General features: G+C 39.2%; 1 protein-coding gene across 1 annotated transcript; it reads left to right on the top strand.

Moving 5' to 3' along the window:
- Positions 1-400: 400 nt before the first annotated feature.
- Positions 401-22,758, top strand: LOC108703997 (placenta-specific protein 9). Its single transcript, XM_018240345.2, has 4 exons — positions 401-688; positions 11,826-11,923; positions 19,173-19,296; positions 22,596-22,758. The coding sequence occupies exons 1-4, from the start codon at positions 628-630 to the stop codon at positions 22,604-22,606; spliced, it is 294 nt and encodes a 97-aa protein (XP_018095834.1). The 5' UTR covers positions 401-627; the 3' UTR covers positions 22,607-22,758.
- The last annotated feature ends 4,654 nt before the right edge of the window (positions 22,759-27,412 follow it).

Below are 27,412 nucleotides of genomic sequence, written 5' to 3' on the forward strand. Positions count from 1 at the left end.
TTTTGAAACAATGTAGCAAAAGTCAGTTAGTCCCCAGCCAAGACTCCATTGCCACATTTAATGCTTTTTCAGCTAGCTTCTGCTACATTGTTTAAATAGTCAGTACCAGCATGGAGAGAATAGCAATGGTTACAGATACACTGCTTCCAAAAGCAATTGTAGATAACTTGAAAACAATTAAAAAATTGTAATTAGGCAATATTTTATTTTGGGGTTTATAGCACTTTTAATTCTGTTTATTTATTTTGCTCTATTTTTATTTATTACAGGACCATGAGATACCAAAAGAGTGAAAGCATTTGATCATTTTTACCCACTTTTCCTGTACGGTTAAAGGCTGGTCTTTGAATTCCATGCACGCCCTGTGTGTATAAATACAGAGGGGAAGCTAGGAGTCACTCTGGATTCTTGCCAGCTTGCTCTGCTGTTCTGAGAACTTTTAAAAACAATCCAGCCTGTTATGTGATTATTTCCTCTTCTTCCAGTTACAGGCAGGCAGTCCCCTCTCCTCTCTCACTTTTCTGTAGCAGAGTACTACAATTCGTTCATGCCCAGAATTCTTCTTATCGGAGAGCCAGAATCAGCTTGATTTTATCACTGGGAGTGGATTTTGTACCTAACATCAACATGCGTATCCTCCTTACTGCTGCTTTCTTATTACTGGGATTAATGGCTGGCAGTTTTACAGGTTAGTACAGCTTTAAAAAAACTGTTACAGTCAATATGTGTTTCGATTTCAAAACATGTTACTTTCAGACAGAGAAATAAAGCAACTCAATGGGATTTTCAAATATAAAGCGTAATATTTCAGAAAAGTGTAAATAATTTTTTCTGTTGATTGTGTGAAAACTATCCTATGGTATTTTTTTGGATTTTCAGTGACTTACAAAGTAATAACTAGATAATTAACAAGCATTGTTACATCAGTCTAGGATACATTTACACATCTGAAACATAAAGTAATAAGACAAGGATGGATATGCTGTTCAAATCTGTCACATCATACTGAATTCATGAGCAAGCTATTGGCACAGTTATTTTCAAGAATTGGTACTTAATCAAACATAGCCTACTTTTTCCACTTCTCATTTCCATTTAGTTAACCAAATGATGCAGCACCACTTCTGTATGTAGAATGATTGTGGTAATAAATCTGTATAAATGCAAGTTTTTGTAAATCCTAAACCCATAGCCATAATCTCTGCTCAGGTTAACACTATATGGCTCAAAGTATCCAAGTATTTTATATACCCAAAAGTATCTGGACACTCCTAAAAAACATGTATCACTTCATCAGTTAAAACACTCAAATCCAGTCTCTGGAAGCAATGTCAGCATAAGAACTATTTGTTGGAACAGCTGCTCACATGCCTCATATAACCATGAACAATGTAAACCTTTGGCTTGAGTAGAGTAAATATTGCCATCACTGGACTGAAATATTGTCTAGGTTTTGGGGATTCCACAAAAATGCTGCCTACAATTTGACAATTTCTAACTTAAGGCAATAGTTTGTGGATAGCCCGTTGCTGTTTTAGCACAAACATGCCCCTATGCACTTTGTAAGGTCCATGAAGAAGTGAAAATTGACTGTCCCGCACTGAGCCTGTACCTCAATCCAAATGAACACCTTTGGGATGGGATATATTATTAAGATATGATTTCTTTTAGGCTCCATATGTAAAAAAGTCACTTTCAAAGAGAGGGTATATCAGATAGTATAAGATAAAGGACTCGTGTATGCAAGGATAAATAACATGTAAATATAAAGATAGCTTTTAACCTGCAAAAAGAAAAAAAAGTCTTCAAGTTAAATATCAATCTGCAAAACATCTGGTTATGTTATGTGGGTTTGGCTGGTGTTAAATCATGAACCCATCCCATAAGTTAGCTCTTTTTATAACTTTAGATTTTGTGTGGGCTTACTCAGGGCCGGGCACCCTAGGCAACCCGGCCAGGCAGTCCGCTACTCCCTGCATATGCACGCCTAACCATAACTGCGCGCAAGTGCTATATCAGATGGAATGCTGAAGGAGGGGTGAAGGGGAGGGCAGGGAACATGGACTAGGGGTAGGCAGAAGATGCTTAATGCTTAAGCTCCCTCCTTATGGTTGCGCAGGTGCCTCTTTTGCCTACCCCTAGTTCCGGCCTGGGCGTAGTAGATATAGGAGACAACCAACCACAGTAAATGGTGCTAGTATCTAGAAATGTTTTATATCTGTGCCTTAATCACCAATATACAATAGGTCCCCTTATCTTCAATTTACTATTTTCCTCTTTCATCTGACAGACCAGGCAAATTTTTCTCATTCTAGTTGAAAATATCTTGGTGCAGCATAGATGACAGCAACAAAGTGGAACAAAGGTAGGCTCCTTAACCTGTCATCTCCATAAGAGACAATACATCCCATACCCCCACACCACCTATAGGGCCTATTCGATCAAGCTGTAGATCAATTTGGCATCTTTCAACAAGGCCCACTCTAGAAAGGCTTAATTATTGAAATTTTTGGGCACCAGGATCAGAAGTAATATGCATAGATCTTCTAGAGGGTGATCTTCAAATGGCCCTGTCATCATGCCACTCCAGATTTTACCAGCACTACCTCTACAGCAGTTTGGCCTGTTTGGTCTACTCAGTACCCAATCCAGCCAATGTTCAGTGGGGTCCACACTCAGAAAGGAGAGCAACAGGTCTGTGTCTTTCCACCCCCCAAGTCATGTATTTGCAAATGGCCTTCCGTAGACAGAATGCATCTAATGTCTGAGTTTTTGAATTGAGTCAAACACTCGTTGGATGTCCCCTGATGTCACCCCTGTTATGCTCACCACAATGATAAATCATTATAAACAGTTGCTAAGCTTTTTCAGAATCTGGCCCATCTCAACTCCTGTTGGCACTTTCTCGGCCTATGGAGCTACTAACTCTTTCCCTTGAGTTAGTGGTGCAAGTAAGTACTACTTCAGCCCCCTGGGGCTGTGGCTCAGCAGACTGGGATTTAGCTATGAATAGACTTCTGTATTTTTATTTTCAACTGGAATGTATTGTACCAAGGTTACAAGAGCTCCATCCCCTTCGCCAACCCCATAATTACAAAAACAGCTGCTGTACACTGAAACATAATGGTAAATAAGGGCCAGTAGGGACAAGCAATCTGCTGCTTCTCTGTATTAAGAATACAATTATTGCTTGCTATAATCGGCTTTTAAAAAGACATCATTAATTGCGCGTTGAAGTTGTTGCTGAATAATTAAAGGAAAGATGCAAAGAGATGATACGTTCAAATGTTATTGCTTGATGAATCCATGGTACCATTTTTTTTTTAAAAAAAAAAATCTAACTACAAGTATCTGCATTATATTTATTTTTACCTAGTGTGGGAATTCACTCAAATGGTAGTCTCAACAATAACTTGACAACGTAGAAAGGCAAGGACTTCCAGGCAACTTTAACAGAAATCCGTATGTTTTAAGTGTTCCAACAAGTAATAGTTTGGAACAGAATTAACAGAATTTACAAGTTGTGCTTATGAATCAGAACAGCCTTGTTAACTGGCCAACTAGCCGCAGAGGTCTTGCTCTTTTCAGTATAGCTTTAGTCCCATTTAAGCTTAAGCAGTTAGTCCATGCCACAGTCTCCCAGAAACTTGTCTCAGGAGTGTATCCCTTTGTTACCTCTCACACACACTCTTCACTTCCTGCCTTTTTCAGAGAGCTTCCCTCCTCCCAGGTGGTGACATCAATCAAACATACCTGCAGTGCTAATTAAATGCAGATTGTTCACAACATCTGTAATTCTCTTTACATTCTGTGTCTCATAGAGCATTCTGGGAGATATGTACCTTCCCTCTAGCGTTCTCACACATCGTATTACAATAGGCAAAAATTAAACAGTATGCCACCTCGCTATTTCCTCCACTGCCTATTCTGACTACATATACCGTTTAAACAGAGCATCAATATTCAGCTTTCCTCCAGACAAGAGTCAAACAATGGCAATGCGTTAAAGGAACAGCAACACCAAAAAATTTAAATCATATACTGTTGAACTGCACTGGTAAAACAAATAAGCTGCTGTGTAGCAATGGCGGAAATTGAAAAAAGGTTATATGGCACAGGTTCAATAGTGGATAACAGATAACACCATTATGTTCTACAGAGCTTATCTGCTATCTACTGTGTAACCTTTTTTCTCCTTTGAATGGCTGCCACAATTCTACACAGCAGCTTATTCATATAAACAATGGTATTGTTTCTAAAGCAAATGCAGCAGTTTTACCAGTGCAGGACAAGACTGCATTATATATGTATTACTTTAAAACAAATACAAAAAAAGGGGGGTTGTGGGTACACACCTAAGGCTAAATTTTAATAAATTAAGGTACAATGGAAGTGCTACTGATCCAGCCAATCAATCAATGCACATTCCCTGATGCCCTGTCTAAGTAATTCAATAAATATGCAAGTGCATGTATTTTAAAAACAGGGTTTTTTGTTACAAAGTTATGATCATAAAATTGATAAGCCACCATGCCATGTCAAGGTAAACCCCAGTGGCAGATTTGATGTATATAGCCAGCACAATCATCCAGGGACAACTTTAAATAATCCACCACTGACCGTGTGGGTGGGAGGGTGGTGAGCAGGCTGCAGACTGCAGTGCTTTAGGGTCTGGCCACACGGGCAGATTCGGGGGGAGATTAGTCGCCAGGACTGAGACAGACAGTTAGGCAGGATCGAAGGACAAGGTGCAGGGCTGCAGGCAACTGCCTGCCTGGGCAAGATTAGTTGCTAAACATCTTAAGATAATAGGCAAATTACATCGGCTTCTCTCACTAAGCCGGGCTGATTATTGGGATTGTCAGCACACACCAGGTGACGGGTCAGTGATGTCACTGGTGTGCGCTGACAATCCCAATAATCAGCCCGGCTTAGTGAGAGACGCCGGTGCATGTGCACTGTGATGCATTCACCTGCCTGCCTTCAGTCCCTTGCAAGCGGAGACGGGGGGGACGCCCAGCGCCGTTTCTGGGGAAGGAGCCGCCTGAGGCGGCTCCTGCATTGCCGCCCCCGCAACGACTTACCTGTCGGCGAGGGGAGGCAGGAACACGATTGCGGAGAGCGCAATTGCGCTCTCTCGCAATAGCGCAGCACGGTTTAAAAAACGGAAATTCAGCTCGTAAAGGTGCAGGAGCGGCTTTTTGCCGCCCCTGGAATCCTGTCTGGCGAGCGGCTCAGCTCGCCTCATTGGCGGAGCGCCCCTGGGGACGCCGACCACGGATGGTGAATTTTTATTTTAAAATAAAAAAAATTGCAGTAAAAAATCAATGGGCCCCTACAACTAATGGGCCCCTAGGCTATAACCTAGGCTAGCCTAGGAGTTAATCCGCCCCTGGTAAACCCCACACACAGTGGTCCCTAACTTGTTTACCTCTGGTCATAATATAAAAGGTCTTTTACCACTCTGCTTAAAAGCATTACTTGGAATAAATATCTCCTGTGCCTTGGTTTCAACATGTGGGCTAAATCCTCCCAGCCAAATGCTTATGCAGCTTTTAAGAGGGAGAGACTGCCCAAACCAACTCCCATTTTTGAAAAAAATGTGATAGTGGAAAGAAAATAAAGGCAAAGTGAAATGATATGTATAGTTACACACTTGTGTATGTATGTGTGTGTGTTTGTAGATATGAGTATAGGTGTGTGTATAGATGTGAACAAGAAATGAAACGGAAAGCTAAATGAAGCGTGTGATAGGTGTAATATGTGTAAGTTTGTGCAAAAGTGTTCTGCCTCTCTATATTCACTCATATAGGATTTATAAGTCATTTTTATAAATGGGTGAAAGTGAGAGTTCATCTTTTGATAAATATGCTATTAACTCCATATAATTAAATAGAGAGCAGTGGAATTTCACTCTCTGGGACTGGTCAGGGTCAGCACCACATAAAACAGGAAGATACAGACAGATCATCATCTATAAACGTGTTTAATATATGTCTGAGTATATAGGAAAGTCACGTATAACTTATTTTTTGTAAGGCAATTTATTATTATTTGTATGGAGATAATTTACTTACACTGAACGCATACAAAAAATTCTAAGACAATACTGATGCATATGGTTTATTTTTTTGTGTTTTTTGTAACTCTTCACATTTAGGTGCAGCTTTCAGGCTTTTCAGGAATTGTAGCAGCTATCTGGTTGCTAGGGCTTAATTGGTCTAAAATGGATTTAACAGATGCTTCAGGGAAAGAAAGACCATGGCCTTTTAGTTTGCTTTGGCGCAGAACATTGCTGCATTACTCCAAATATACAGCAGTACAATGCAACATAATCTGTACATGGACCAGCATCAAGGAGGGACAAGAAAGAATCTTAAGGGGTCTGTTGCAGTAGGGAATCTCTGATACACATAACAGAAAGCAAAAGGAATGGATCTGCTACACAATGGGGGCAATGTGTGGTGGTTGGCGGATGTGTTCACGTGAATTGGGGTCATGGTCAAGTATGTGTTCTTGGTGAGCTTTTTTTTGCACTTGGGGCCTCATTCTATTTATTTGGCAGGGATAACAGTCTGGGCCCTCCTTTATGTATTATTATTATTATTATTTCTAAAGGCAGTCAACAGCCCAATCCTACGTACGAATCAAAATTCAAAATCAGTATTTCAATAGTTAAAGCGATACTGTCATGGGAAAACATGTTTTTTTCAAATCTCTCTGTTTATTCAGAGAACCTCCTTGTTTTATTTAAAAAAAACAAAACGTATTTCTATCAGTGTTATAGTCAGTTTGACTTTGTATGACCTGTAGTTTCCCAGGTAGTGTTGCCCTCCAGATGTCTGAGGTCACATTCTCAATAGGAGTGATGTAATTGTATTCAACTTTAGCATTTATTGCATGAAATGTTTGTGCAGAAGTGTGCATAGGAAATTTAGAACTCTGACGATTTCAGATATTTAATTTTACTGAAATGAAACACAAAATCATTTTTTTAATGTGACTTTTAAGGGCTTGTTCACCGTAGGGTTAAATTTTAGTATGATGTAGAGAGTGATATTCTGTGACAATTTGCAATTGGTTGGCATTTTTTATTATTTGTGGTTTTTGAGTTAGTTAGCTTTTTATTTAGCAGCTCCCTGCAACTCCCAGTAGTACATGCATTATATGGGACTCTCTCAGGTTGGTCCTCACTTTTGAACAAAGCCATGTGAATAAATGAGCTAACTACACACACACATAACAAATCTCTCAATAACATGGGCACCAGGGGTTCATGAAAAACTATTAAACACTTTATTTGCTGGATCTTAAACAAACTCTTTCATGTCACTTTAGAATGATACAGAACGCTTTTGATCACTCCACAGTATTTCAATAGTTAAAGGGATACTGTCATGGGAAAACATGTTTTTTTCAAAACGCATCAGTTAATAGTGCTACTCCAGCAGAATTCTGCACTGAAATCCATTTCTCAAAAGAGCAAACAGATTTTTTTATATTCAATTTTGAAATCTGACATGGGGCTAGACATTTTGTCAATTTCCCAGCTGCCCCAGGTCATGTGACTTGTGCCTGCACTTTAGGAGAGAAATGCTTTCTGGCAGGTTGCTGTTTTTCCTTCTCAATGTAACTGAATGTGTCTCAGTGGGACATGGGTTTTTACTATTGAGTGTTGTTCTTAGATCTACCAGGCAGCTGTTATCTTGTGTTAGGGAGCTGCTATCTGGTTACCTTCCCATTGTTCTTTTGTTTGGCTGCTCGTGGGGAAAAGGGAGGGGGTGATATCACTCCAACTTGCAGTACAGCAGTAAAGAGTGATTGAAGTTTATCAGAGCACAAGTCACATGACTTGGGGCAGCTGGGAAATTGACAAAATGTCTAGCCCCATGTCAGATTTTAAAATTGAATATAAAAAAATCTGTTTGCTCTTATGAGAAATGGATTTTAGCGCAAAATTCTGCTGGAGCAGCCCTATTAACTGATTCATTTTGAAAAAAAATGTTTTTTCCCATGACAGTATCCCTTTAAGTTTTTTGTGTACTCCTACTCAGGTCTGCACTGGGATTCGAAAAAGGCCCTGGCATTTCAAGTACACAGATGCCCAAACAGCCCCCAGCAGCCCAATACTTAGTGACTGCCTATGGGGTCTTACAGCAGCCCCTCTGGCATTTGCCACAAACCACAGATTGCCAATTCAGGCCTGACACACTAAAATTGATAAACTATATTAGAAGTTGTATTGGAGCAAAAACCAGTATAAATCTTATATAAGCATAGTAACATAGAGACAAGCTAATTTAAGTTGAAATAAGACATCAAGTTCAACCTTTTAAGTCTGTATATAACCTGCCTAACTGCTAGTTAATCTAGAGGAAGGCAAAAAAAACACCATTTGAAGCCTCTCTAATTTGCCTCGGAGGGGAAAAAACCTTCCTGACTCCAAGATGGCAATTGGACTAGTCCCTGATCAACTTGTAACTTCCATAACCCTGTATTTTCTCACTTGCTAAAAAGCCACCCAACCCCTTCTTAAAGATATCTAATCTATCAGCCAGTACGATTGATTCAGGGAGAGAATTCCATATCTTCACAGCTCTCACTATAAAAAAAACGCTTCAGTTTATTAAGACGGAACCTCCTTTCTTCTAATCGAAAAGGGTGCCCTCTTGTGAGTTGGAAGGACCTAATGGTAAACAAAGCATTAGAGAAGCTATTGTACGATCCCCTTAAATATATTGCGAGACCAAAACTGCATGGCATATTCCAGATGGGGCCGTACCAGCTCTCTGTATAGTGGAAGAATAACCCCCTCCTCCCTCTAATCTATGCCCCTTTTAGTACAGCTCAAGACCGTGTTTGCCCTTGAAGATGCTGACTGGTGTTGCTTGCTACAGGCAAGTTTATCTACAAGGACTCCAAGGTCCTTTTCCATTATAGATTTGCCTAGTGCAGTCCCATTAAGGGTATATGCAGCTTGCATATGTTTACATCCCAGGTGCACGATTCTACATTTATCAAATTGAATCTCATTTGCCACCTAGCTGCCCAGATTGCCAGTTTGTCAAGATCCTGCTGCAAGGATGCCACGGATGGAATTAATTGGGCTGCATAGTTTTGTGTCATCTGCAAATACTGATACATTACTTACAATGCCTTCACCTAAGTCATTAATGACCAAGTTACATTTTATATATTTCTAATATTTTTATAAATTAACGTAGGGGCTATATATTTGTTTTGGCATTTTCCTTTAAGGCTGTTGCATTTTACACCATTAGACATATAAATAAAGAATATATATTACCATACACTTAATGATGTATGTGTAAAGCAAACATAAAATATATAACATGTACATAGGTCTATGGTACATGTGTTTCTAGTTAAGGATCTCTCTGTTTATTCAGAGAACCTCCTTGTTTTATTTAAAAAAAACAAAACGTATTTCTATCAGTGTTATAGTCAGTTTGACTTTGTATGACCTGTAGTTTCCCAGGTAGTGTTGCCCTCCAGATGTCTGAGGTCACATTCTCAATAGGAGTGATGTAATTGTATTCAACTTTAGCATTTATTGCATGAAATGTTTGTGCAGAAGTGTGCATAGGAAATTTAGAACTCTGACGATTTCAGATATTTAATTTTACTGAAATGAATGGGGCCAGTAACTCCATTTGAAAGCTGGAAAGAGTCAGAAGAAAAAGCCAAATAATTAAAATACTATAAAAAAAAAAATAATGAAGACCAGTTAAAAAGTTACATATAACATATTAAAATCTAATTTAAAGGTGAACCACCCCTTTAAAAAAGTAGAACTTCTTATGAATTGAACCATTAATCTTTATTTTTAAATGAATTGATTTGTTAAAAATGTTGCCATCTAAAGAAATTGTCGAAAGAGTATAGAGAAGTGACAAGCTGTAGAAAAGGCCTGTGAATAGCTTTAAAAATAGCACATTAAGACTGGCTGAGAGATTCTCTACCCCAGCACAGTCTTGGGACTAGCAAGAGATCATACCTCCATAAGTAATAAAAGGCACAAAGTTTGCCCAATCAATAATATATTTGTTTTTAAACGAGCTGACCAGTGAATAATACCTGTTGGTTGGTATAAGTGAACTTGCTCCTTTATTCCATAACCCCCATACAGTCCGATAGTTACGGTAAATAAAGTCTTGAAAGAAAGCAAGAGCTAGGGGTTTGATGAATGTTGATTTTGTTTAAGGTATTAAGAGTGGTGCTAAAAAAAGCTTTAAAAGAGTATATGAACAGTCTTAAAACAACTGAACTGAAAAAAAAGTGTTTGGGATGTGAACAGTCCCTTTAAAGGAGAACTAAACCCTAATAATGAATATGACTAAAAATGCCATATTTTATATAAATATGGTTGTCATTTAAAATGATAATAAATCATTACTTAATTTATTCCCTTAAGGAGTAAATGTAGAAGCACCTAGAAACACCCTATGTGGCTTAATATAAAAGTAAAGACGTTAATAGGGAAGAAGAGAAAGGCATGTATAAACTATCTGTTGGGACAGAAGCTGCTTTTAATGAATATAAACTCTATAATAAATATTGCAAAACAGCAACATCTGGAAAGCAAAGAAAGGAAATGAAGAGTGCATTGCGGCTGAGGCTAAGACTAACCTCAAAAGGTTTTTAAAGTATCTTAATAGTAAAAAGATACTGGTTGAGAGTGTTGCTCCTTTAAATAATGGTACCAGTATGGTTGTAACAAATACAACAAAAGCAAATGTGCTAAATCATTTTTTAGTGTATACAATAAGGAGTTCCCAGGCTCACTTCATAGCTGCACTGATGGCTCAGCTCAGTCTAGTCAGTGGCTGACTCAGGATAAGATTCATAAAGCTTTAATAAAAATTTATGTAAACAAGGCACCAGGGTCAGATGGTATACAAGTGAGGGAATACACGGTTATGGAAGATAGCTCATAGTACAAGTTTATCCAGGGACTAGTCCGATTGCCATTTTGGAGTCAGGAAGGAATTTTGTCCGTGTCTGAGACAAATTGGAGAGTATTCAAATGGGGGGTTTTGCCTTCCTCTGGATGAACTAGCAGTTAGGCAAGTTAAAATAAGTTTACCATTTGAACTTGATGAAAGTGTGTCTTTTCTCAACCTAACTTACTATGGGAACTTATTGCACAAGCCTAAAGTTTCAGTTTATCAATAGCAGCAATAATCCAGGACTTCAAACTTGTCACAGGGGTCACCATCTTGGAAAGTGTCTGTGACACTCACATGCTCAGAGGGCTCTGAGCAGCTGTTGAGAAGCTAAGCTTAGGGGTCATCATTATTATCAAGCAGAAAATGAGGTTGGCCTTTAATATAAACCGATGCCACAAGGTTGAGTATTATATTTTGATGCTCGTTGCACTGGTTTCTGTACCAAGAAGTAATTATCTATATTAATTACAAATCAGCCTTGTTTCGTGACATTTATATTATATATATAGCATATTTTGCCGTTTGGTCCCTAAGCTCAGTAAGTGACAGCGGCATGGAACATGTGCAGTGAATCAGCAGAAAAGAAGATGGAGAGATACTTGGGACATCTTCAGAGGCATAGATCTTCCCTGCTAAAGGGCTGTGGTTGCCTTGGGCTGGTATAGAAGCCCAAAACATAATGTACAGCAACATTTCTAGCCTACTTGCTTAGTTAATCTTTAGTTCTCCTTTAACAGCTTTAAGTTCTCCTTTAACAGCTTTAAGTGATTTCACAATTTGGTTTGGCACCTTAATGATTGGCACTTTATGACAGTATAAAATTTGGTTCAGCACTGGTTTTATTGGATTTTACAGTTGCAGATCCTGCCAGCATCCTCCATGGACCCACAGAAAGGGGAGACTTGTGTAGTGAGCACAGACTGCTTTACAGACGTATTGATATAATAGAAGAGGTAAGAAATCATATATTATTATAAAAATATGAAATCAAAATATATGCAAGAATTACTTAGAAAGATGTTGCCTGCATAAAATACAAATAATTACAGGAGTAAACGGAATCTGGAGTAAGAAAGGTTATTGGAGTATAAGTGGAGTTCATATAAACAAAATCCTTACTCCATTTTACAAACACTGCAAATTTAGTACAAAAAATTTATCAGACAAATCTGGAGTAACATATATAGCACACCAAAACAGGCCTCCTATAGGATGACAGTTCACATAGGGATTACCAAATTGCAGCCCAATTGCAGCCCATATTTGGTACCCCCAGGAACATTTTTCATGCTTGTTTTGCTCCCCAACTCTGTTTGTATTTGTGGCTCACGGTTAAAAAAAGTTTATGGGCCCCTGATGTAGGGTGTATTCTATGGAGCCTTCATTTTTCACATTGCTGCAAAAATAAATAAGTAACCCACATAGTAGCATAAGTCAGGTTAAAACAAGGCATATAAAGATAAGTAATACAAAGTAGCAATAACAAAACATTTGTAGCCTTACAGAGCATTTGTTTTTTAGATGGGGTCAGTGACCCCCATTTGAAAGCTGGAGTCATAAGAAAAAGGCAAATCTTTCAAAAGCTACAAACAAAAAAAATTAAGACTAATTGAAATGTTGCTTACAATTAGTCATTCTATAACATACTAAAAGTCAACTTAAAGGTTAACTCACTTGCAACTCCATTTTATCCTCAGTAAAAGAGACAACACTTTTCCAGTATTCAGTTATTTTCGGATCTCTGACCTGCGTGTCTAAATGACCCACATATTAAGGTACCAGTAGGGGGTGGAAAGGGAATCACCTACATGCCTCCCTCGTATGCAGAGACATGCATACATTTTTAAAAGCAGGAAGGCAGTGTACAAAGTGCAAAATACACACTGCCTTAAGGTGGCCATACACGGGCCGATAAAAGCTGCCGACAGACCGAGTCGGCAGCTTATTGGCCCGTGTATGGGGGCCCCCGACGGGCTTCCCCGATCGAGATCTGGCCGAAAGTCGGCCAGATCTCGATCGGATGGGATTAAAAATCCCGTCGGATCGCGGCCGCATCTGTTCGTTGATGCGGTCCCGCGATCCGACCGCCCGTTTGGCGAACGCTAGGATCCGATCGTTGGGCCCTAGGGCCCACGATCGGATCAGCCCGATATTGCCCACCTCAAGGTGGGCATATCGGAGGGAGATCCGCTCGTTTGGCGACATCGCCAAACGAGCGGATCTATCCGTGTATGGCCACCTTTACTGCTCGTACAGTATCAAAAGCCTGAAAAAAAACACTGTCAGAAAATTAAAGATAAATCAGAGATTAGTAAGAAAACTGACAAAGGATTTGTTAAGTCTTTGGCACTTAGGGCCAGATTTACTAAGGGTCGAAGTGAATTCGAGGAAATTTTCGAAGTAAAAAAATTTGAAATTCTAAATCATTTTTTGGATACTTCAAACCATCGAATAGGATACTACGACTTCGAATTTACTTTGACTTCGATTTGAAGTAAAAAACTTTCGAATATTCGACTATTCGATAATCGAAGTACTGTCTCTTTAAAAAAAACTTTGACTTCAATACTTCACCAAATTAAACCTTCCGAAGTGCTATGTTAGCCTATGAGGACCGTGTACAACATTTTTCTAAGTCTTTACACATCAAATAAAAATTGCTCGATCGTATGCTTAAATCGTTCGAAACCTTCAATCGAACGATTTGTATTTGATCGCAGGATTGCCAAATTTGCTGAAAAAACTTCGAATTCGATATTTGAATTCAAAGTTTTTTATTTCGATGGTTGAATTTCGAAGTTTTTTGTACTTCGAAATTCGACCCTTGATAAATCTGCCTCCTTAAATTGTTATTATTTTCTCTGTTGGACATTTTTTTCTCTGTTGACGGCTGTCCTCTTCTGGATGATATTTCCCCTGTCTGGCCAGTAAAAATGATGCTCAATGCCAATGTCATTAAATCACATAGTCACATAGTAAGTTAGGTTGAAAACAGTTCAACCTTTTAACTATTTTGTAACCTGCCTAACTGCTAGTTGATCCAGAGGAAGGTAAAAAAAAAACCCATCTGAAGCCTCTCTAATTTCCCTCAGAGGGGGAAAAATTGCTTCCTAACTCCAAAATGGCAATCAGACTAGTTCCTGGATCAACTTGTACTATGAGCTATCTTCCATAACCCTGTAATCCCTCACTTGCTCAAAAGCACCCAACCCCTTTTCAAAGCTATCTAATGTATCAGCTTGTACAACTGATTCAGGGAAAGAATTCCACATCTTCACAGCTCTCGCTGTAAAAAACCCCTTCCAAATATTTAGGCGGAACCTCTTTTCTTCTAATCGAAATGTATGACCTTGCGTCAGCTGGAAAGACTGGTAAATAAAGCATTAGAGAGATTATTATATGATCCCCTTATATACATAGTTATCATATCACCCCCTAAGCACCTCTTCTCCAGAGTGAACAACCTCAACTTGGCCAGTCTTTCCTCATAGCTAAGATTTTCCATACCTTTTACCAGTTTCTCTGTACCCTTTCTGATACAATAATGTCCTGTTTGAGCACTGGAGATGGCATATTCTAGATGGGGCCTTACCAGAGCTTTATACAATGACCCCTTCCTGCGTGAATCAATGCCCCTTTTAATACAGCTCAAGACCTTGTTTGCCCCTTTTTTTAACTTCTTTTTTATTGATGAATAGACATTCAATACATATCAGAGGCGTTTCTGTTTCATACAAGTACCATTACATCCCATATTATATCACCTTGTTTAAACATTTTTCTTATTACAAGAATACATATATATATATATATATATATCCCCCACCTTCTTACATAATACCTGAAATGGCCTATTGTGTTTAAATTGGTGGGTCCTGGAGGAGGATTCTCTTTGTGTACCAAGAGGTCCCTTGGAAGTATTGCATCAATGCATGTTGTTTTTCATTAGGTAACTTTGTGATGTAGCTCTGCCATGTTTCAAAGAATTTTTAACACGCACTTCTTTCTGCATAGATACTTCTATCCAGGCCATATCAAACAAGTGGGGTAATTTTGGCTTAAACAGGGTAATGGATGGAGGCTGTGGTTTAATCCAGCCCTGGAGGATTGTTTTCTTCGCCACTGCTGAGATGATGATCAAAAGATGCCCTTGGTTAATTTGAGATGGTAGGTGTGGTGTGAGGCCTACTATAGCCCACTCTGGGGACATTGGGGTATAATTTAGAAGGTTTGCGTTGGAGAAATCTCTTACCTCCCTCCAAAATTTTTGAATAAATGGGCAGCTCCAGAGGGCATTGAATGTCGGCCTATTCTTGGTTACATTTCGGGCATCTACTATGTTGCCACATTTTTAGTTGGTATAATTTTTGAGGAGAATAATATGAGCAGTGAAAAATCTTTAAGAACATTTCTCTATAGGAGGGCATGGGAAGTGCCTTTATACAATTATTCAGTGCCTTCAGAATATCTGCCATGTCCACGTCAGGTAACCATTGTGTTCATTTTCCTGCAACTTCCTTTCCTTTGGTATAGTCATATAACTCTGTGTTCCTCCTATAGTAGTGTGAGATAGCTCCCTTACTTGTCCACTCCTCTCCAAGAATCTGTCCCAGTCTAAATCTGATAAACAATTGCAAACCCTTTTTGTGTAGCTTTGTAGTTGCATGAATGCCATGTTGTGTGCATGTACTGCGGGAACTTTTTCTTGGAAAGTCAGTGGTCTTTTGAGGTTTTTGTTCACTACATGTTTTATGGCTGTGAGACCATCTTCCTTCCATCTTGTGAATGGGTAAGAAGCTTGACCGTGTTGAATTTCTTCATTGCTTAAGAAGGTGCAGTGTATTGAGTGGTGGGAGTTTAAATTATGTTTGCATCTCAATAACCTTGTTTGCTCTTGATGTTGCTGACTGGCATTGCTTGCTACAACCAAGTTTATCATCTACAAGGACTCCAGGGTCCTTTTCCATAACAGATTTGCCTATTGCAGTCCCATTAAGAGTATAAGTGGCTTGGATATTTTTACATCCCAAGTGACTTTAGATTTATCAACATTGAATCTCATTTGCCACTTAGCTGCCCAGTTTGTCAAGATTCTGTTGCAAGGATGCCACATCCTGGAATTAATTGGGCTTGATAGTTTTGTGTCATCTGCAAACACTAATACATTACTTACAATACCCTCCCCTAAGCCATTAATGAACAAGTTAAATAAAAGTGGACCCAATACCGAGCCCTGAGGGCAGTGGCGTAACTACTACAGAGTGGGGCGGGTGCAGGATGTGCATGCACATTATACGTTATAAGTGTATATAGAGCTATTAAATGTGTAAAAGCAACATACCACTAACCTTGTATTTTTGTTACCTGCTTTGATTTGCTTTCCAATTTATTTTCTAATATATCTCTGCCTTTCTCTACTATTTCTTTGTCTTTTTTTCTTTCTTCCAGCATTTCTTTAAAGTTTTACATATTATTCTAACTCTTCAATACCAATTTTATCTTTGTACCTCTCATTATACCTTTTCTTCAGAATTCAATTCCACCTTTCTGAATCTTTTGACAAAGTTTAAAATTTTCCTCTTCACATATGTATGTTCTTAAGTGGAATGTGAATAAATTACTGCAATAGCAAGTCCTAACCTTGCCTCTGGTAATTATTAACATGTATTTATATAGCGCCAACATATTGTGTAGCACTAATGTAAATCCATAGCCAGCAACCATACAATCTTCTGGCTCAGCTCCAAACAGACAGCACGATATACACATGCGAGATAAGAACTACAGACGCTCATTCTGTCCAATCCTCCCGTGTTGCGCATGCTACCTGCTACTGTTTAAAGAAGTTAACTGTTAAGAGAACTGAGACAAGAGATCATATGGCAAGGGATTTACAGGCAAGTTTAGGCTTGCTTTATTTAGCACTCATTCTCTCTCCGCTCTGCCACTCTGCTGTTCCACGTTTTACAAAAATAGCTCCAGTATTTTGAAAATTTGCAATCAGCATCTCCTGCGGGCCCTAATCGGTGCTGGCCTGGGGGCAGTCGCACCCCCTGCATCCCTGGTAGTTACACCACTGCCAGAGGGACCCCATTAATAACCTTAATCCAAGTAGAGAATGTACCATTAACAACCACCCTCTGTACCCGATCCTGTAGCCAAAGTTTACCTATCCATGTGCAAACGACTTTAATAAGCCCAACAGACCTTAATTTAGAAACAGTCATTTGTGGGGCAAGGTATCAAATACTTTGGCAAAATTCAAATAGATCACATCTACTGCCCCCCACAGTCTAGCATCTTACTTACCTCATCATAAAAAGCAATCAAATTTGTCTGACATGACCTATCCTTGATAAAGCCATGCTGATCATAATGCCATTCACTAGGACAAGCCTTCAAATAATTTGCCCACCACAGATGTCAAACTGATTTAGCACATTTGCTTTTTCTGTATTTGTTACAGCCATACTGGTACCATTATTTAAAGATGCAACACTCTCAACCAGTAGTATCTTTTTACTATTAATATACTGTACTTTTTGGGGTTAGTCTTAGTCTCAGCCGCAATGCACTCTTCGTTTCCTTTTTTTGCCTTCCGGATTGCTGTTTACAACATTTATTATAATGTCTATGTTCATTAAATGCTTCTGTCCCAACAGACTTGTAGTTTTTAAATGCCTTTCTATTCTTTCCTATTAACTTCTTTACTTCTATATTACAAATTACACATAGGGTGATTCTTAGGGCTTCTACATTTACTCCTTAAGGGAATAAATTGAGAACAGTAATGATTTAATATCATTTTAAATGACAACAATTTCTGTTCTGTGTATTTAGCTGAAAACATAATGCCCCAATCAATGCCCTGAAGGGCAGCCCTCAAGGCAGTAAAATTAGCTTTTCTGAAATTCATGGCTTTTGTTGCCCAGTGTATATTTGTTTTTTGCACCAGACATTAAATGATATAACATTATGGACACTATTACTCAGGGGTTCAATGACTCTGTCACATTTGCTATAATAGATAAATAGTGAAGATAGACACAAATAAAGAAGGCTGGAAAAGTTGGCAATCATATATCATTCTCCAAGCACTCACAAGGAGTGTGGAAGCGACTCCAACATTTTTTCGGTATGACATGCAGTGTATAATTGCCTCCTGCACACTAGCAGTGTATAACTGCCTCCAAAATTGTCTTTGTCTCACATGAGGTTCGTAATTGCATCCAGCATTGTTGTCAAACAAGCAATGTTGCCGGTAAATGTGAGCCATAACCTAGGTCAAACCTGGTAATGTAGAACTGGTGAAGACAGCATGATGGTACATTTATGCCTGCTATGGTAGGTGATCTGCGCTACTGCATGCATTACAAAAAGTTTGTTCCTTTGAAAACTAAGGATATTTTGATTTAGTCACTCACTGACCAGTAAATCTAATCTGTTTACTTTTTACCTTTTCTTTGTAAGGATACAAAAAAATAAATAGCTTTCATAACATGCCTATGCTACAAAGGCTTATTGTGTAGTTAAAATGTAAACTGAGCTCCAGATGTAAAAAATAAAAACGCATTGCCACCCAGTGGCTAAACATATCGTAACACACAAGGCATAGCGTTGGTGCTAAAATGTATCATTAATAACACTACTCAATTAGAATTAAATTTTTTGCATTACATTTTTTTTAACTGTTTTTGGTTGGACATCTCCTTTAAGACTCTGAATATAAGCAGAAAAAAGGTTAGAAAAGAAGGAAACACATAAGGGGTCATTTCTGTCACCTATCACTGTGTAAGAGCACTACAGAGCACAAAAGTGTGCCCTTCGTGATCATTTAAAATGCACTTCTGGGGTGTGGCTGAGTTGTGAACCTAAAACAAGGTAAGGGACAGTTAGGGGCGTCTGTATACATGGTGGGGGAATCAGGTGTCTGTGCTCTGTTTTTGGAAAACAGAGCCCTGCAGCAATTTCAATGGGCAGGGTAGGGTGCAAAGTGCAGAATACATTGTGGATTGCCCCCATGTTTTTGCACTTTGCACTCTGTCCTTCATAAATGAATCCTATATTTTTATATTACAAAACGATATCCCTTTCCTTAATATTACATACAATTTTACAGTAAATATAAAAACATTATTTGGAAGAGTATACTTGCACTTCTCACAGTACCAAATCTGTCTCTCACTCTCTCTTTTTCTGCAGCAAGTAGAGAAAACTGTGGAGTATCTTTATTCAGAGATTGATTCACTGCTGGACTCCATATCAGGGGCATCATGGGCACTTCCCTCTGCTCCTGGGGCTCCTCTCTTGGATATATTTGATGATGGTAAGTGGGATTAGAGGCCTCTGGCAAAATGTAAAAATTACCATATAGATGTGATTTTTATGTACACAGAGTGCTAAGTAAAATAACGTATGTTATTCATGTTTGATCACTAAAGGCAATAATGATATAGGCCTATCTGCATCCAGGGCCGCTCCTGCCATGAGGCAAGGTGAGAACCAGTTACAAGGGGCGGCAAAAAGCCACCTCCTGTAACTTTAAGAGCCGAATTTCCATTTTTAAACCGGAAATTCGTCTCTGCTGGTCCAGAAAGCGATGTAGCACTCATTGTGCTATCGATGCAGTCCCTTTTGACACACTCCAACACTAAACTTTTAAGCGCAGAGCGGGACAAGGGAGCGGCATCAAGGTTGCAGCCTTAGGCGCAGGAGCCCGTGCAGTGTCGGACTGGGACACCAGAGGCCCACCAAAAAGCCTAAGACCAGGGGCTCACCAATTAATCTTAGACCAGGGGCCCACTCTCAGTACTATTATTCTTCCTCTCCTCACTTAACCTCTATTCTCTTAGTCTCTTTTCTTTACATACTATAATCTATTATTCCATCTATTTAGCCTCTTTGTTCTATTAAAAATAGGGAATGGCCATGAAATAGCCCAAATGCTTAGCATCATGAGGGCCCACTGACACCTGGGCCCACCGGGAGTTTTCCTGGTATCCCGATGGGCCAGTCCAACACAGAGCCCGCGGTTCGCCCCTGTCTGCATTTGGCTAATTACTGGCTTAATTTTACTTGAAATTGCATGAGTTCTGATGTGTCACTACATATGATACACAGTATATCAACTGGATCTAATTTTTATAGAAAAACTCCCTTTTAATATAAAATTGTATTTTATTGGATGCACTGAACTCAGTTATCCTCTTCACCTGGCAAATAAAAATTATACTCAAGGCCAATGATCTTAAAGGGGTGGTTCACCTTTATGTTAACTTTATTATGTTATAAAATATCCAATTCTAAGCAACTTTTCAATTTGTCTTCATTATTTATTATTTATAGTTTTTTTTAATTACATGCCACCTTCTTATAACTCTTTCCAGCTTTCAAATGGGGGTCATTGGCCCCATCTAAAAACAAATGCTCAAATGCTCTGTAAGGCTACAAATAGTTACATAGTTAAATCGGGTTGAAAAAAGACAAAGTCCATCAAGTTCAACCCCTCCACATGAAACCCAGCATCCATACACACACCACTCCATACCATTACATAAATTTCCCATATATACCCATAACTATAGAGTTTAGTATCACAATAGCCTTTGATATTATGTATGTCCAAGAAATCATCCAAGCCACTCTTAATAAGCATTAACAGAATCAGCCATCACAGCCTCACTGTCCTCACTGTGAATAACCACCTATGCTGCTTCAGATGAAAGTTCTTTTCTTCTAGTCTTCTTGTCTATAATGTCCTCTAATGTACTTGTAAAGTGTAATCATGTCTCAGCGCAAGCGTGTATTTTGCAGAGAAAACAACCCCAACCTTGTCTACCATTGTAATTTAAATATTCCATCCCTCTAACCAGTTTAGTTGCACGTCCCTGCACCCTCTGCAACTGCATACTTCAGGCGTGGCCTTACCAGAGACCTATAAAGAGGCATAATTATGTTTTCATCCCTTTAGTTAATGCCCTTTTTTATGCAAGACAGAAATTTATTTGCTTTAGTAGCCACAGAATGACACTGCCCAGAATTAGATAACTTGTTATCTACAAAAACCCCTAGATCCTTCTCAGTTAAGGAAACTCCAACACACTGCCATTTATTTGCATATATATATATATAATTTGCATTTATATTATTTTTGCCAAATTGCATATGCTTGCATTTATCAACATTGAACCTCATTTTCCAGTTTTCTGCCCAGTTTTCCAACTTAGTCAAATCAGTCTGCAAAGTGGCAACATCCTGCATGGAACCTATAGTTCTGCACAATTTTGTATCATCAGCAAAAATAGAAACAGTACTTTCAATGCCCACCTCCAGGTCATTAATAAACAAGTTGAAAAGCAAAGGACCAAGTACTGAACACTGCGGTACTCCACTAACAACACAAGGTCCAATAAGAAAATATTCCATTTACCACCACTCTTTGTAATCTATCTTTTAGCCAGTTCGCTGTGATGTACAAATACTATGTTCCAGGCCAGTATTCCTTAATTTAATCAGTAACCTTCTGTGTGTCACTGTATTGAAAGCTTTAGCAAAATCTAAAGTAAATCACCCACTGCCATCCCAGAATCAAGGTCCCTGCAACAAATGTATTGTTATTGATAATTTTTATTACTCATCGTTCTATTAAGGCCCTCTCCTATACATATTCCAGCCTCTTATTCAAATCAATACATGGTTGCTAGGGTAATTTGAAATCAAACAATCAGAACTGCAAACTGGAGAGCTTCTGAATAAAAAGCATTATAGAAAAGTGATACCAGTCATTAGACAGACTAATTGCAGTCAAGTAGCAGCATCTAATAAATGCACTTGCTCATCTCTATAGTAGAGATGTACCAAATCCAGGATTCGTTTCCGGCCAAGATTCAGCTTTTTTCAGTGCCTGGCCAACCAAATCCAAACAATCACTTTTCATCACACAAACAAAAAAGCCAAAAATTTTCAACTGTGCACTGCACACAACATTCTCTTTCCCCCTTGTTTCTCTAATACACACGTGAAAATTAGGGTTCCGATTCAGATTCTTTCACAAAGGATTCTGATTCAGCCTAACTCTGAAATAGTGGATTCGGTGCATCCCTAAGCTTTGCATTCATTACTATGTGCCATGTATGTGCTAACATTCCAGGCAAGGAGGAGTTGTATGTTTCTTGGGGATGAATATAGTTTATCAACTGATACTGAAAAACCACCACCCACTATATAGACTGTGGGGCTCATTTATAAACACTGGGCAAATTTGCACCTGGGCAGTAACACATAGCAACCAATCAGTGATTAGCTTTTTTCAGTTAGCTGTAGATTGAACACTGAAAGCAATCATCTGATTGGTTGTCATGGGTTACTGCCCAGGAGCAAATTTTCCCAGTGTTTATAAATGAGCCCCCACATGTCTACAGGTATGTGGACATCCTTTCTATTTATTGGACCTGGCTGTTTAAAAGAACAGTAACAAAAAATGAAAGTGTTTTAAAGTAATACAAATATAATGCAGTGCTGCCCTGCACTTGTAAAACTGCTGTGTTTGCTTCAGAAACACTACTATTTGTAAAATTATTCCAAATCATTTTAATAATGTAACAGAAGATTTTCTTTGTTTTGCAGATTCCAGATGAAGACTTTTCTTTTTTCTTCTCCCCTGTATTTCTCTTTGTTCACACATTTAATTGACTTTGTCACTGAGCACTTTTGGAGAACAGATATATTTTAATAAAAAGTCTGGTTTCTGGTACTCTGTGGCACAAAGCACAGATGCATTTATAACATACATTTGGGAGATGTATATTCAAAAGTAATCTTACTTTTAACTTAACTTTTCAGCGGCAAGGCTGTGATGTGGCAAATCACCGCCAATGGGAGTCCAGTCTGGATTTCCTTCTTTGGAAAACTGGGCAGGCAATTTTGACCCAAACAACCCCTCCAAAACCCAGGCTGTCTGGGTCAAAACAGGACAGGTGGCAACCCTACACTGTCTAGCGATGTCATCACCCCCCACCAACCAACATCATCAGCCCATTTATCAATGTCATTGATCCTCCCACCAACATCACACACTTCCCCTTAACATCTGAAGCTCCCTCCCTGCTGGTAAATTAAATTTTCAAAGGTGGCAATCCTAGTTGTCAGGACGAGGCAGCATTAGTGTGCAGATGCGGTCCTTGACCCCAATGTGATAATCAAACTTGCCTTATAACATAAGCCCCCATTCACTGCCTTTCAATGACCACCTGCAGAGTCTATTACAATGAAAAATGTCCCTATTTGTGAAGCTGACCTATAGATGTAGGGTAACGCAGCAGAGTTTACAGGCATCATCTTCTGTATCTTCAGTGACACGAAGCTTGCTGGCGCATGTGTAATTGAAGATACTTTGGATTAGATACTTTTCCTTGTAACATACTCTGCACAGAGAGAGCAGGCATGGGGGCCAGTGGAGGGCAACCAATGGGGCTTTTGTCTGTGGAGGGGTTTAATTTTACTTTAAAGGAAGCAAGAAAAGGGAAGCATTGCTTTGTATACAGAGAGAGTAAAAGAAGCAGACAATGTTTTTACTTGGGAAGGTGTAGTGCAAAAGAAGCAAAAATGAAGGAAATAAAACACTATGGGGCAAATTTACTTACCTCCGTAGATCCGCCAGCGTTGTCTTCAGCACACTTCGCCAGGCATAGATTCGTCAGGACATCGCAAATTCATGAAGATCCGAAGTTCCGCACAAGTTACCGATCGTTTCCGAAGTTGCGCTAGCGAAGTTACGATGAGCGGTCCGAAGTTGCGCTAGCGAAGGCTAATTTACATACGGCGCCAAATTTGAATTTCAATGGATGTGTATGCAGCAGCGCATACAGAACACTACACAAGCCCAGGGAAACTTAATAAAAGTTTATTTAGGTGTTCTAATGCCCTACACATGTGCCCACAGTATAGTTAAGGTGCCACAAATGTAGGGGGGAAGGTGGGCACCCTAAAAAAAAAATTCGATCTTTTTCAGCCTATCACCCAAAAAACGCCAATTTCAACTATTTTGGGACTTTTTTTTTAAATCTACTCTATTGCCCTTCGCCTACTCTAACCTGGCAAAGTAAACTCTGGCGAAGGAGGTCACGTTCAGAAAAAGATCAATGTTAGTAAATTTGCATATTTTTCACCCGGTTCGCCAGAGTGCAACTTCGCCAGCATTAGGGTGCGAAGTTGCGCTAGGCTATCAGCATCGCTGGCGAATTTTCGCCAGGGTGACTGATAGAAAATTTTCGAAGTTGCGAAATGACTTCACGCTGGCGAATTTTCGCCAGCGTTAGTAACTTCGCCCTTTAGTAAATTTGCCCCTATGGCGTACAAATAAAAGTACTACATTACTAAATTAAATGGAACCAACAAAAACTAAATGCATTGCAGTCTGCAATTGTTAGAAGACTTAAAAGTATACTGTCATGGAAAAAAAATTTTTTCAAATAGAATCAGTTAATAGTGCTGCTCCAGCAGAATTCTGCACTGAAATCCATTTCTCAAAAGAGCAAACAGATTTTTTTATATTCAATTTTGAAATCTGACATGGGGCTAGAAATATTGTCAATTTCCCAGCTGCCCCAAGTCATGTGACTTGTGCTCTGATAAACCTCCTCAATCACTCTTTACTGCTGTACTGCAAGTTGGAGTGATATCACCCCCTCCCTTCCCAGCAGCCAAACAAAAGAACAATGGGAAGGTAACCAGATAACAGCTCTCTAACACAAGATAACAGCTCCCTGGTAGATCTAAGAACAACACTGAATAGTAAAAACGAAGGATTCGGGGGTTTCGGCCGAATCCAAAATAGTACACATTCTAACAAATCCAAAATGAGTAAACATGTCTTTCTACTGCAAACTACCAAACTGCAAAGCCATGCTGAACGTAGAGGTTTTATGAAATTTCTGAAAATCATCACAAAGCTTGCATTTTGCCCCATTATATGCCCCACATTTCATAAGGTATCAGCATAAAACATAATAAACATCTAGGGAATAGTTTGATGCCCAATATGCATAGATATACCAAACTATGTAGCGCTCAGAACCCCCAAATGGATATACTGTATAGCAGACAAAATTTCCATGGGTGAAACAAAAAACAGTGTGAAATGCAATAAATTTACTATAATCCAATAAAACCACAAAAATCGATGTTTTTTTCTGCCTAGTTTAATCAACAGTCAGAAACATAGTTTGAATATTTTAGCTTGACCAAAAAGGTTTTACGGACAGAAACAAGCAGATAACATCTACACAGAGCTGAAATTAAACAACAAAATAACATACAAAAGGTATTGCGCAATACGGTTAGCGAATATGCTATTTGCTATTTGCAAGGAAACAAAATTTTAAGGCAAGAAAATAGACACGACAGATGTGATAAGAAAAAAACCCCACAAAACAGTGTAAGTGTGTATGCATGTTTACACTTTGCAAATTGCATTTTATGTGCATGTGTGTGCTTTGAATGTATGTGACCCCCTGATCCACAAAAATGTATGTGTGTGTGTGTGAATGTAAGTGTGTATAAGTGCAATAAGTGTATGTGGATAGAGGCTGAAAATCTAGCTGGGAGAGCTGGAGGGGGTCCCACGAAGAGCAGGAAAAAGCCTTCTCCCAAGTTCCGGTGGGGGTCCAGGAAGCATTTGCAGCAGAAGGAATATAATTCACGTGCCTGCTGCTGCACTGGGGCCCCTGCTCAATCGTGCTGCAGGGGCCACTCGATCCCCTGCTCTGCTCATTGCCTAGGGGCAGGGAAAAGAGCAGGGAAGGAGCGAGTGACCTAAAAAGCCACTCCCCAACCTGGAAGTGCTGCAGATCGTAGACTCTATAATCTGTGGCACTTGAATTATTTTATCCACAGATCATAGATTCTACAATATGTGGCACTTAAAGGGTTAAAGGGCAAGTGAGACATTGATCATCTTATGTAAATAAAAACATTAGTGCCACTAGATTTATCAGAGTAAGCTTTTTTTAATTTGCTTTATAGCAAGGATATACAAGTCAGCACACACTCCTCCACTCCTGTAGGTGTACGTTCCGATAGTGGCCACAATCCACTCAGTACAGCAAAAATCTCGATAATGGACAGCACCTTTTTATGTAAATAAAAAGCCTTTATTGTTACATGGCTACGACCAACGATACAGTAACGTTTCGAGCCACGTCCTGGCTCTTTGTCAAACTAACTGGTACATTTATCAGACTTCTTTTTAAAGCACTCCAGATAGCGCCCTCTGGTGTGTTAAGTTACATACAAAACATGGTCAATTTAAAACAGTACACACAAAGTTTCCAATATTATACAATGTAACGGTACAGATGTAAACAATATATCCTGTTGCCACTGGCACTTATCTGTCCATGTAATCCAAATTGTTCACGTTATTGTGTGTAAATAAATCTGTAAAATATAAATATTAAAATCGAAGTTAAAAACTAAACTTTAATATATTGTATGCAAATCGTATTCTTTATTTAGGCCATTGGGGGTTAAGGTTTCTAGGCGGCAGATCCAGTATGCTTCCCTTTTTAAGAGTTTCTTTACTCTATCCCCACCTCGTCTAGGGCGGGTATGGATTCCACTACCTGAAACCGCAGCTGTTGTACCACATGGCCCATCTCCACGAAGTGCCCCGCTACAGCTTGCTCAATCTTTTTGGTTTTAATGGCCGATTTATGTTCCCTTATCCTCTCCCTCACTTGGCGAGTAGTTTGTTCTACATACATAAAGGCCAAGTTGTTAACAGATACAACGCCATTTGATGATCTATGTCTAGCTAAGGACTCACCATAACATACCATTTCGCAGATTTACAATATCATTCGCAATCTTAAACAGTTACAGTTACCTGGTTACACCACAAAATGGGCAGATGATATCGAACGCATAATAACCGAGAAAGAGTGGGATATTAGCTTTAAGCTAACACATACAATGGCAACAGCCTGTAAAGCTCAGGAGACGAATTATAAAATACTGTCCCGATGGTATCGCTGCCCGGTGGTCCTGCATAAGATGTTCCCAAACTCCTCTAACAAATGCTGGAGGTGTAATTTGCACAAGGGTGATATGCTGCATATGTGGTGGGATTGTCCTATGATTCGAACCTACTGGGTCACTATAATAAAATGTATATCTAGAGTGACGGCTATAGACCTCCCCATTGACCCTGGGATGGCACTCTTGTCAATACCTCCTCCACAAACCATTATTGTGCGGAAGGCATTGGTTGCTTTCGCCCTAACGGCGGCCAGATCAATTATTCCCAGATATTGGAAACAGAGTATTACTCCGCCTGTAGGGGACTGGACAAAGGAACTTAACTCTATCATGCGCAATGAAGAATTGCTCTCTTATTCAAACAAAACACAGGACAACTTTGTCCGCACATGGTCGACATGGATCGT

This window comes from Xenopus laevis, chromosome 7L (genome assembly GCF_017654675.1).
Source record: "Xenopus laevis strain J_2021 chromosome 7L, Xenopus_laevis_v10.1, whole genome shotgun sequence".
NCBI classification, from domain to species: domain Eukaryota; kingdom Metazoa; phylum Chordata; class Amphibia; order Anura; family Pipidae; genus Xenopus; species Xenopus laevis.